The 13,146-nt window shown below is 35.9% G+C and overlaps 1 protein-coding gene across 1 annotated transcript in view; it reads left to right on the top strand.

Moving 5' to 3' along the window:
- LOC111048290 overlaps nucleotides 1-13,146 on the top strand; it is a 302,562-nt gene that overhangs the window by 5,319 nt on the left and 284,097 nt on the right. Inside the window, exon 2 of the mRNA XM_039434005.1 lies at nucleotides 5,032-5,217. Coding sequence (XP_039289939.1) covers nucleotides 5,088-5,217 — 130 coding nt within the window. The 5' untranslated portion in view covers nucleotides 5,032-5,087. The remainder of the gene's footprint in view (nucleotides 1-5,031; nucleotides 5,218-13,146) is intronic.

The raw sequence follows: 13,146 nt of genomic DNA, 5'->3' as shown, positions 1-13,146 counted from the left end.
TTAAGGTTGTCTTAAGATCGTATTAACTTGAATCGTTCCCAAATCTTGATCCCGTTAAATTGTATTTTGAAAGCTACCAAAATTGATCGTGATGAAATGAATGTTAATTTTTACTTGCTAGAAGGAAATAAAATGTTATGGAGATTGGTTTCTTACTTTTGGCAAAATGGCAAAATGTTGATATTATTCGAAATGTCCAATCAGTGCTCATTAATCGTCATCATGAAGAACGTTACATTCAAAGAACTGATTGAATGGAACGATACGTGCGCGTGCTCAGTACGGTGCAGTCTTGGTATCAGATGGCCTATAGTATCATTGAAGTTATTTATTTAGAATTGCCATATATTATGATCATTCTACTCAAACGTTCGATAAAAGATCGTACAAACTTCAAAGTAATTTGATGTGTATGAAGTTGCCGCTTTCATCACAAGCGCCACTGTATTCACGACCACTGAACGACCACTACACGGCGGACGTGTTTAGTCGAGACAAGAGACGACCACTACACGGCGTCCGTACGATAACTAGTAGTTCTGTGAATAGTGGACCTCGCGCAGTTATAAACCGCAGCATCTCTTATACTGTCCATCAGAGTAAATCCTGTTTGTATGTCGTGTCGGCGAGATATCGGTGTGAAAACAACTAATGACTGTTGGGGTTGGTGTATCAAAAATGCTAACATCAAAAGCTTATCTCCTTCAAGACATACTGGCAACAGGACAGCCCGAGTTCAAAGCAGAGAAAGTTCGAGAGACAATACTATGTTATTTTAGTTATCAATTCCATGCGCTATTGCACGAAATTAATAGCTCATTTAACAGTGCATAAAAATTGCATTCAATGAGGGATGCGATGAGGCATGCGATGAGGCATGAACTTGATAGTCTACACAGCTGCTGATTTTTTACCAAATACATTGAGATATTGAATTGCATGCGTCATGACATGCAATTTATAATCTACTCGACAGCTGATTTATGATGAATAATTATATAGTCTGATTTCTACTCTAATATTGGCATATGAAGGAGGTTCTTTTTTCCTTTTATGTTATCCTTGAAATGCAAAATTTCCAAAAACCTTGTATATACGTCGACGCGCAATTTAAAAAGGAACATACCTGTCAAATTTCATGAAAATCTATTACCGAGTTTCGCCGTAAATGCGCAACATATAAACATTTAAATATTTAAATGTAGCGAAGTGAGGTCTAAGATTCAAGTCGACGGTTTGGCATTTCTCTTTATGTTCATATGTTATTCATGTAACATGTAAAATGTAATTTAAATATTAAATATTTATACATTTAAACATCAAGAGAAATGCCAAACCGTCGACTTGAATCTTAGACCTCACTTCGCTCGGTCAAATTATCGTTGATCGATGTTTTTGTAAACACCCATTTATTTCATTGCGCTACAATTGGAATTTGGACGTTCGATTCTTTATCGAACGACCAAAATCGATGTGTGTTTTATCTAGCCTTACATAGGAAAAATTCTAAAGCTGCGTTTACACCAAAGTTATTAACAAAATGCTTATTTTTCCGTCCTTAAAGATCCTATTAGATTGAACGGAACTTGACAAACACATATGTTCATCATGTGTACGATAAGTTATGTTCAATCTAATACAATCTATAAGGACGGAGAAATAAACATTTTTCCAATAACTTTGGTGTAAACGCAGCTTTAGACTTGCCTGTTATATGATGTGAAACTTGTTGAACATTTTCCATGTGCATAATGAATTCCAATCAATTATTAATTAAATTTCTGTAGCTCAAAAATGATTCAAATCAAGCATTTTTGACTGTTTCTTGAGCATGACCTACCTCCTCTACATTCGGCAAAAATATAGATGTTTATGAGTGTGTTATACTGTATATTTGAATTCGGGCCGTTGGTATTCAGAGCACAGACTCCGCTCCAATATAAAGGGTGATATTAACGCTCCCTTAGTAAGTTTCCTCGGATTCCTTCAACCCTCCCCTCGTCTCTCCATCACTTCCCTTTCAAAATTGAACACGATTCACCAGTCTTATATTTTCTTTCTTATTCTGCTCCAGCAAGTCTCTTGTCTCTATAACTTGTACAAACGCTTTTATCCTGATAAAACTTCTGAAGCTCTAAGCTAACTTCACAAAGGGTAGAGTACAGGGTGAATTTCAATGATAGCAGAAATTGAAGAAGTTCCTTAATGAAAAGCCAATTGTGGAAGTAGTTCGTGGAAATTGTTCCAATTTCATTCTGCTTCAATGATGGAATTCAATTTAGAAATATTCCACTTGCTGTTATGAATTTTTTATTTAATAGAATAGTTTTCCTGATAAACTCAATAGACAGGTTTTTCTGAGATGACCTCATTAGATAAGTATATTTAAATTCCCTGATACATTTCACCGTACGAAGAATATTAACCTATTGAATGGGATATCCTTTTGTTCTGAGTTCAAGTATGATCTTTTATTACTTCGGGAAAAAATAGATCATCTTGTTGAATATCTTATTCACATAGTTATTAAATTTTCTAAATTTATCTGAAGCTCAACTCATCAATGATAAGACCTTACAGTGTTTTTAAAACATTAACGTTCAACGTAATACTTATTTTGGAAGAAAATGGAACCATTATTAAGTGCTCTTCACATTGATTTTGAAGGTTGTAGCCGGTTTGACACCTAGTAAGATCGGACTCTCCTTTAATTGCAGGAAAATTGACTATCACTGCAGAATGAAAAGTCTGTTTGACTCACCTAACATTACGTCAAGACTACTATCTACAATATTGTTACTAAATTAAAATATTGTTAATGATGTTTAGAGCACTCTAATTATCTAGTTCTGTAGAAATTAATAATATTTTACGAGAATTTAGAGAGAAGTAGTCAATATCTATGTTATAGTGCTGAGTGCTAGCAATACTGTTCTATAGCTAGAGCATGATAAACAACTACAAACAACAAAATCATCACATTACCTGTTCGACCTAGAAAAAATGCAACAAATCCTTGAAATACGGTTCTGTGTGATCTAGAGCCTTAAAAGACATGGAATCGAATTTCAAATCGAATCATGAAATATCAGGGAACATTTCCATCAAGACCACTGTTACCTTATCATGAATATTTGGGTAACTTTATCATGAAGGTTATGGTAACCTTCGTTAACTTCGTCGAAGGTTATGGTCGCCTTCTTCGAATAGCATACAATTTTTCACCGCAGATTATATTCTCATAATGGTGGATCGATCACAAATAAGTTTTTATTCCTCAACAATCAGAAACGTTTTAATTTGTGAGTAGAATTTATTTGATTTACACTTAGGTGACCTGGAAAGATGATTTAATGGGATTGAATTGTAGTTTCTCACCTCCAAGTACCTCAAACATCATTATAAAATGGAAATGAAGAACAATGTAATGCAAAGTTTTCCGAAGAAGGGACATTAAAAATCAGTTTTTCATTTTGTTGGGATGACATCCTTCCCGATTTTTCTATCAAGAAGGATGGATGATTGAGGAGAGTTGTCGTGGCCAGTGGAGAAAAAGCAGTGGAGTATTAAGAGGTTGTGATGTTGTAAGAGGGTCGCGAAGATGCGCCCTCCTATTCCCTCACCATGAATGCATAAAGAAACGGATGAAATCCAAAGTGGCGCAAAAGTAGGTCATAAGAAACCATCACCCTTCCCAGCCATTGTTTCTGTCACCCATTATACTGCACTCTGTCTCATTGTTCTCTAGCATTCTTCTCCTGCTAACCATTGGTGCCTCATGGGCGGAGGTGATTACTGGTTTTTGACGTAAGTGATACAATTTTGCAATGAGAATTAAAATTAGAAACTTCTGAAGGTTTTGGAAGTTCCTATTGATTCCGATTTTAAAAACTAAAATGGGAATGTGAGATTAGAAAAACTGGGGAAGAAATATAATATTTGATACTAAACTCAGGAACGAGCAATGAACCACTGTAAGCATAGGTTACTATAGTATAAGTATTGTTCATCCCAAAGACCTTAAAGAGATATAGACCCACAATCCCTATGCCTTCCCAATGATAGCTCTTACTTGAAATTGAAGGCCGCAATTAGGGTATTTCAGCACGAGATATGATATCTATATGTAATGTTATAGATTACAAATGCATTGGTATATAATAATCTTATAGGTTGCCCCCTCAATGGCCGATTTCAATTCCAAGTACGACACTAGCGCTGCATGTGAGTCTATGCATCTTCAAGGTCTTTGGTTCATCCTTTCAATAACTTGCTAGTCAAGTATTATGTGATTGAACATGTGATTCTACAGCTACATAAATTATATAAGTAACTCAGAAATCTGATGAAGACTCAACACCTGGGAATTAGCCATCATCGCAAAATAACACTACGTTATACACTACGACACAATGGGAAGCTACAAATAATTAATTCCATGCATTGATTCTTCATATCAACATCAAACGAAGAACTCTTAGAAAAAAATAATTTCCGCTAGTACTTTCAAGTATTCAAATACTCACAATACCTTTTTCATAGAACTCCTGTAGTACTCCATTGATGGAGTGATTCATAAATGAATAAAGTAATGAAGGGGGTAAAGCAAATTCTATGAAACAAATATACAGTGCTCAGAGATACAGAGAATCATCAATGTTTGTGAATATGAAAATTCTTGTATTCTATTTTCAGTATTTCATGCGTGCTTTTTCTGAGTATTATTTCGTTGGTATTCACTGTATATTATTGTAATTTTATTGAAGGAAACTGATGTCTGACAATTGAAACTTGAAAATTCCACATTTTTTTTAGTCTATACTGAAGTTTGAAAATCCAAGTTCTATTTTATTGGTTTACTTAATTGGGATTGATGTTATTCAATGTTAGAAAAATTCAACATTGTTACACTATACACTATAGTTATAGTATAGTATATAGTTAGTATATAATGTATACTGTAAGACCAGTAAATAAAATTTTTCACAATATATATGGAAATAATAGCGGTTTATTTGTGTGTTTTTGCAGTGCGTTAGGCGAGGATTGTGGGGGAAGGGGGTGAAATGGAAGGGGTAAGGTGGTGAATGGTGGTAGGTGGGTGGGGGATTCAGCCACCAACCAAGATGCGTCATCATCGGTGTGTCGCCATCCTTCTGCTGATCCTCTCCTGCTGTGCCGGGTTGGCTCGAACAAACCCCGCTTCCACTAGAAAAGGTAACCAAAAAATTCTCATCAATAAATATATTATTATATTTGTCAATATAAAAACTATATTAAGTAATAAGTTTCTTCAATGAACTTGCTGCAAACATGAGGTTCGACTTTGAAGGGTTATGCACTTGAATGTAGTCTTCCAGTATTGTGCAAATTAATATTGGCATTGCAAACTGCAATTTAAATGAGTTGAACTCATATTGATACAGTTTTGGATTGGAATATTATATATTATTATCATGAAACTAAATTTTTTTATAATGTGCTATGATTATTCATTGATTCGAAATTCAAGCTAAATTCAATGTTTATGCCTTTCTTGTGGATTGAATTTGGGTTCGAAGTTTAGTATGGGGAGAATGAACCAACTGAATATGATAAATGTATGATATTATTATGTATTGATCACAATATAGTACTTAATCCAACTTGTGGAGTGATAGTTGAATCAATAGAACTCTATTGTATGGAAAAAATCTGGTTCTGTTTTTCTCTCCCAATCAATGATTTTGTACTTGTGTGAATGAATGAATGAAAACTATAAATGCACAAAGAAAAGATACGGTACTCCGTTTCTCATCAAGAATACGGTGTTATTATTGGATTTCTAACTCCTCAGTTACATATTTTCTGGATTAATTTCACCTCATTGTCCGAAACAGAACCATGTGTTTTCAAATAAGTTACCGGCCAGGATTCATATCGATGAATGTGATATTTTCATTCCCTCCAAAACTACCTCTTATCAGTTTTTCCTCTGAATGAACCTCTGAATTACCTTGTTAGAAGATGTAAGAAAATAAGAAATAATTTGTTTTTGATTAACAAAATTGCAGTCTCAGTGAAAACTCCGCCGTCTGATGTGAATCCCTTCATACTATTCCTTTGAATTTGCAAATTGAACTAGGATTGTACTGGCTGTGCTAATTTTCAATAGACCTGACTCGAGTATCAACAAAGCAGTCACGTTTTGGCTCACCGGCAGTCGAGTATTTAGTGCTATTTGATTGAACTAATTTATATTGAAGAGACTCATTCAGAAGAGAGAATATAGGATGAACTTCCTCAGATGCTTGCCGAGGTTGTGGGTTAATAAACGATACCAGCTCTCTCATCTTTCTCGCTCTCTCACAACGATGCTCGTTCGCTCTCTTTCTATTCGTATATGCGGAAAATAGGTCAATGGATGCTGCGGCTGTTTACTTTCAAGCAACCTAATTGGAATAACCTTTTCCAACATTTCGTAATTAGCGGATGTCTGTCGGAATATTAATAGGGATGCCAGAGTAAGTGAGAGGGGTGCCGGTGGTGGTTTCCAACCCCCATCAACCACACCCTCTCTCTTCACCACAAACGCAAGCGATCTACCCTGCTCAGTGACAGTACACTACTATCACTGCACACAATCTCTGCAATCCAGTGAGCTCTTATCTTGCAAAATTGGCAAAAGGCTATTAAAACGATAATTGGTTCATACTAAGTGTTGAACTGATACGGCTTGTACATGGATAATCAATTATCGATAACTAGTTATGAATTATTATAAGCTGTGATGAGATTAGTGGAGACAGAGGAGATGAATGAGAGTAATCTTCCAAGTTGTAGCGAGAAGAAATACATGTGTCGCTATCGTTCAGCATTTTTCAACCAATTAATACATTTTCAGGAAAATGTAATTTTCATGTAAAAAATGATAGAAAAGTTTGAGAAATAGTTGGATGAGAGTAACATAGGCTGACCCAGCATAAACATTCTGGGAATAAGCGGGATGTCAGAGGGCCAGGCAGTGGTAAGTGTAGAACGAATTATGGAGTTTTCTATTGCTCAGGAATAGATGGCCCAAATCATTGGTATGGAGTCGGAGTAATTATAGATAAGGCTACCAATGCATCAGTTCAGAGTTTTACACCATATTCAGAAAGAGTCATGATGTTACAAATAAAAACATGCAAGGACACCTGAGCATCATACAAATATATGCAACAACTGCAGACTCGGAGAAAGTAGAAGTCGAGGAGTTTTATGCGGAACTGGAAACAATAATTGCAAGCACTAAAAAAAGTGATCTGACTATAGTAATGGGGAGTTTTAATGCTAAAGTGAGCAAATATAAGGTAGAAGCACATACAGGGGGTTTTGGACTGGATGAGAGAAATGCGAGAGGTGAATGCCTGATACAATTTTGTCAGGAGAAAGATCTAATGGTAGAAAACACCTCCTTTAAGCTTCCATATCGTAGATTTTACACCTGGAAATCTCCTGCTGATAATCCAGAAAATATTGTCAGAAATCAAATTGACCATATCCTTATCAATAATAGATATAGGAATGCAGTCACATCAACAAAAACCTATCCTGGGGCTGATATCAACTCGGATCACAACGTCGTAGTAGCAAAGTTGCATATTAAAATGAAAAATATTACAAAACGACCAAGAAATTACATAGACGCAAGACTTCTCAAAGACTCAAAAATCCGTGACACTGTGAAGTATGAGGTGAACAATGCCATGAAAGAGTTTAATATATCACATGTAGACATTGTAGAAGGAAAGTGGGAGAAGGTACAAGTGACCTTAAGAGAAATAGCAACGAATCACCTGGTAGATAAGGAACCCCTAAGGAAGAAGAAAGCATGGATTACAGCTGAGATTCTGGATCTTATGGAAGAAAGAAGGAAGAGAAAGGGAAAGGAGAAAGAATATAGAGAACTACAGAAGAGAATTCAAAAGAGGATAAGAGAGGCTAAGGAAGAGTATATTACATTGCAATAAGAAGAAATGAAAGTGTTGGAGAAGAATTTTGACAGCTTTCATATGCATAAGAAGGTCAAAGAACTGGCTGGATGTCTGAAAAGCAGAGCGAGTACAAATATAATAAAGAATAAGGACGGGAGTATTAGAACTGGTGTGAAGGAAAAACTAAAAAGATGGAAGGCATATCTCTCAGAACTCTTCTAAGACGAAAGACCAGTAAGACCAGTTGCAGAGAGAGGGGAAGTACATTTGAAGATATTGAGATCGGAAGTGGAATATGCTCTAAAGGTGATGAAATCAAGTAGAATTGCAAGTCCAGATCAGATCACCATAGAGATCATCAAGCTCTTCGATGAAGATGTGATCGATATTATTGTGAACCTCTTCAATTATATTTATGAGAAGGGAGAAATCCCCACACAATGGTTGATCTCCACTTTTGTACTCATTCCTAAGAAACCTAACCCAAGGGAGTGCACTGATTCTATTGCGCTTATGAGCCATACCCTGCAGTTGTTTCTAAAAAATTATACACAGAAGAATAAATAGAAAACTTGAGAAAGGGATAAGCAATACCCAATTTGGGTTTCGAGAAGGGCTCGGAACAAGAGAGGCTCTCTTTTGGGCTAATGTGCTTTTCCAGAGATGCCTAGACATTTATGCCTGTTTCATAGATTTTGAAAAGGCATTTGACAAGGTAAGGCATGGAGTGATGTACAGGCTGCTTGACAACAAGGGCATTGATGCGGGTATAATCAGCAATCTTTATTGGGGTCAGAAGGCGGCTGCAAGAATAGAGAATCAATTGACCGAGGAAATCGAGATCCGCCGAGGGGTAAGACAGGGCTGTATTTTGTCTCCACTCCTTTTCAATGTCTACAGCGAAGCTATCTTCAATGAAGTTTTGGGGGAGGAGTTGGCGGGCATAATCATAAATGGAGAAGCCATAAATAATATAAGGTACGCAAATTACACTGTCTTGTTGACAAGCAATATGGAGGATATGCAAAGACTGATCCAAAAATTGCATGACAGATGTGGTGAATTTGGTTTGAAATTGAATTTGAAAGCCTTGAATAGACGAATTCAGACAAACCTAATGATGGAGGGTACAATCATAGAGAGGGTCCATAAGTATAGATATCTTGGGACGTGGGTAGAGGAAAGTCGGATTCAAAGGGAGAGATAAGAACAAGGATTGAGATGGCCAGATCGACATGTGTAAAAATGAAAAAATGTTCACAAGCCGGCATATAAATATAGAACTGAAAATGAGTATGTTACGCTGTTACGTGTTTTCCACTCTCTTTTGTGGGATGGAATCATGGACTCTCAAAAAGAGCCATATGGATAAGTTGGAAGCCTTTGAGATGTGGTGCTACCGCAGGATGTAGCGGATACCATGGACGGATAGAGTCACCAACATGGAAGTCCTAGGGAAAATGAAGAAACAATGTAAAATTGTTTACTTTATAAAAAAGAAAAAACTCCTGTTTCTTGGACATCTAATGAGAAGCTACAAATATATAACTCTGCAGATTGTAGTTCAAGGAAAAATCAGCGAAAAAAAGGGGTGTTGGAAGGCGACGTGTTTCCTGGCTTAAAAATTTCAGCGATTGGTTTGACTGCAGCAGCAAAGACTTGTTTCGAGCGGCAGTGAATAAGATCCGGATTGCTGTGCTGATAGCGAATCTCCGATAGGAGATGCACTAGAAGAAGAACATAGGCTAATAGAATAAGTGAGAATGCATGATGAAGATTGGTTTTATTTATTTATTAGAGTGGAGTGAAGGGCTTCGAAAGTGGGAGCACTATGATTATGGAAAAAGACACGGTGTCGTCCTGAGAGCAACATCTTTTGAGATTTTCAAAGGAGATTTGTTAAAACTTTTGGTGATAATATTTTCATGGGATATACCACATCTATTTCATTTCACAGCCGAAGGAAGAATGTTTTTCCGCTGATGTAAGTTAACATGAGATCCATACTCATTGAAAGGGTATTGATTCTGAGAACTAAAACCCGATACTAATCTACTTAGAATTTGTATAATTCAGTGAGGGAAATGAAATATTCTTGATTTCTATGAGCTTAGTTGAGGATTGTTAGCGCAATCTCTTTCTCTCAATCCTCTACGTTGAAAATTTAGTGATGGTGTGAATAATGTTGAAAGTATCTGAAATGGCATTGAGAAATCGCATCATCGGATTACAGCAATTGTACATAAGAGTCGACTTATTCGATTGAGTAATTTGAAGCTTCATCTACCCGATATCCGCTTTGAAATTCATCACTCAGAGTTTTTCCAACGGCAGTTCTGTGGAGGAAAAAACTTCAGAGTTTAGGAGGAAAAAGTCGAAGTGACTCATTATAAAGCGGAAATTTATTCTGAGCGATTTACCTTGAGAAATTTCCATCCGCTATCTCTTGGTTGGGCCAAGTTGGAGTGGAAAACAGCTCGGGATAAACAAAGTGGAGGTTTGATTCGGAAAGTGACAAATTTCTGTATCAAACAGAGGAAGGGAACGGTCTCAAATAGTCTGCAAACTTTCTGGCAGAACTTGCGAAAGAATAAATTACTGAGATGAAATTATTCAGATTTTTCTCCCGCCCAAGTATTTGGCTTTCTACTGTCTAGTCGTTCCTTATTAAAAAGGAGCTTTCCTCTAATGAGCTCTGTTATAGAGAGCTTTATTTCTAGTATTTTGTCTCTCAGCTGCTCTGACTAAATAAGTATCCAATTGATTCTCTCTCTCACGTCGAGACAGAAGCGTTTTAATTATTGCCACGTGGCAACTGGACTCTTTGTTTCCTCTGTGACATCCTTTTCAATCTTTGACAAGAATCGTATTTCTTATAGCAATCGAAATAAAATATATTATGACATAGTATTAGACATTTTGAAATACTTTTTCATAACAACTTTCAAACTTTAGTTAGAAATGCCAGTCGAACTGCAACTGGAGAGAATGTTGAGCTCATAATTTTTTATTCAAAGCTGTAATAAATGAAGTTACAGAGGAGTTATTAATAATAGTTATTCGTGCAACTAGTGCGCAAAGTGACAGCTTGCTGCACCGAAAGAAACGTTCACGCACGAGCCGTAGGCGAGGGCGGGATGGTTTCTTGAGTGCAACAGAGGAACTTTGCGCACGTATTTCACATTAAATTTTTCCAACAGTTACCATTGAAAATGAGAAGTGGTTGATTATGGGTAAAATGATGACTGGAATCCATCAAATGTTTGTCTGTATAACTTTGTTATTAATAACAACTTTAATTTATTTTAAACTCTATAATCCAATTGAAAATTAATAATCGATAATTTATTCAAATTAAAAATTTAATTAATCCAATTAATTTGAAAATTTGAATAATTTTGAGTAAATCTCAATTTCTAAATAATTTTCCAACCAATCAATTTATGAATGAAAAGAATATTATTTGAAATAATGAATAATTAATAATATTCAAAATGTATAATTCAATGAGTTCACATTTTTATTCATTTGAAAATCAGAAAAAATATAGATAGAACAAATTCGCATTCAAAATACACATCAACAATGTCAACAGCTGATTGGGATGACTGCAAGATAATACACAAGTATTAAGAGTACGCAAAGTAATACTTTGCGCACTAGAGCGGAAAAGTGATTCTTTGCGTTCTGTAATCAGTGCAGGAATGGTCACTTTTCACGGTAACTGTAGGAAAATTAAATTTTTTCAATTGCTTGGGAAAGACAAGCAACTTTTACATACCTCTATTATTTCACAAATATAATCATTTCGGGATTGCATCACCCATTGACGCCTACAAAACTTATAGGTGCTGGATCCTGACTATAACATTCAATGCTCCACCTATAGTAGGCGTGTCTTGTCTTGGCCAATGACAGAGCTCAATTTTGATTGGTCAACTAGCTTTCATAAAATGGCTTCATCAACACTGTATATTTTATTATGAAGCTCGATGCTCTAAGTTTACTATTAGAATAACAGTCTGATGATGATGTAACACTCAAAATTAGTCTCTCAGAATGTTTAAATGAATAATTACGAGTAGTTATAATTATTTCGAGTAGTTTCTGCTCAAATAAATGTATAACCGTCAGGCGAGTTAACCTGTTTACTCACATAAATATAAGTAATACATCACTACTGTGGTTTAGCTATTTTGATTTTTCACATTTTCAATTATTTTCCCATAATTGACCGAGCGAAGCGAGGTCTAAGATTCAAGTCGACGGTTTGGCATTTCTCTTAATGTTTAAATGTTTATATATGTTGCGCATTTACGGCGAAACGCTGTAATAGTTTGTCATGGAATTTGATAGGTATGTTACTTTTTTAATTGCGCGTCGACGTATATACAAGTTTCTTGGAAATTTTGCATTTCAAGGATAATATAAAAGGAAAAAGGAGCCTCCTTTATACGCCAATATTAGAGTAAAAATCAGACTATAGAATTATACATTATAAATCGGCTGACAAGTGATTACACAGATGTGTGGAGAAGCCAGTCTATTGCTGTATTTCCATAAGGTCTATAGTTTCAAACAGGTAATTATGGATGAAAATACTGCATGAGGTCTACTGTTCACAGAACTACTAGTTAAGAAAGGTCGTTAACGGAAACAACTATAATTTCAACTGTGATATTCATCACCGAATGAGTTCACATTAACTTTGAAAAGATTACAAGAGAATTCACAATCGTTGAAAGGAAAAAGGGTTAATATAAATTGTGCGATAAGTAGAATGTAAAAGAAATACGTTCTCACGAACTGGCTCGGTAATGAATTCTCCATTAACCCTTGTTTGGATTCATATTTTTTGCGGATCCGTGACCTGTGGCTTTACGGAAAACGGTTCATCTGCAAAATACTTTGGATCTGTGTGTGGTTTTTCTCATAAAAAACCTGCTTCACGATTGGCCTCCGAGATTAAATGCCCTGGAGTACTGGCCATGATGGTACTTTAGAATTGCTTTTGAATTTTTAATCCGATGTATTCCAATCTGCACTCATGCTCATCCACATTCTCATTGCGATGCCTTACAGCACACAGTAGGGCCAAAATCATTACCCAACCCATTTCCAGTTTCCTCACATCTCGCATTTCAAAATGAACTCAATTGATAACAAAGCTCTCGTCGTATCTTCTAGAGTG

The sequence above is a fragment of the Nilaparvata lugens genome, chromosome 8 (genome assembly GCF_014356525.2).
Source record: "Nilaparvata lugens isolate BPH chromosome 8, ASM1435652v1, whole genome shotgun sequence".
In the NCBI taxonomy this organism is placed as follows: Eukaryota; Metazoa; Arthropoda; class Insecta; order Hemiptera; family Delphacidae; genus Nilaparvata; species Nilaparvata lugens.
The sequence above is the reverse complement of the archived record's forward strand: the minus strand, read 5'-3'. Positions and strand labels throughout refer to the sequence as shown.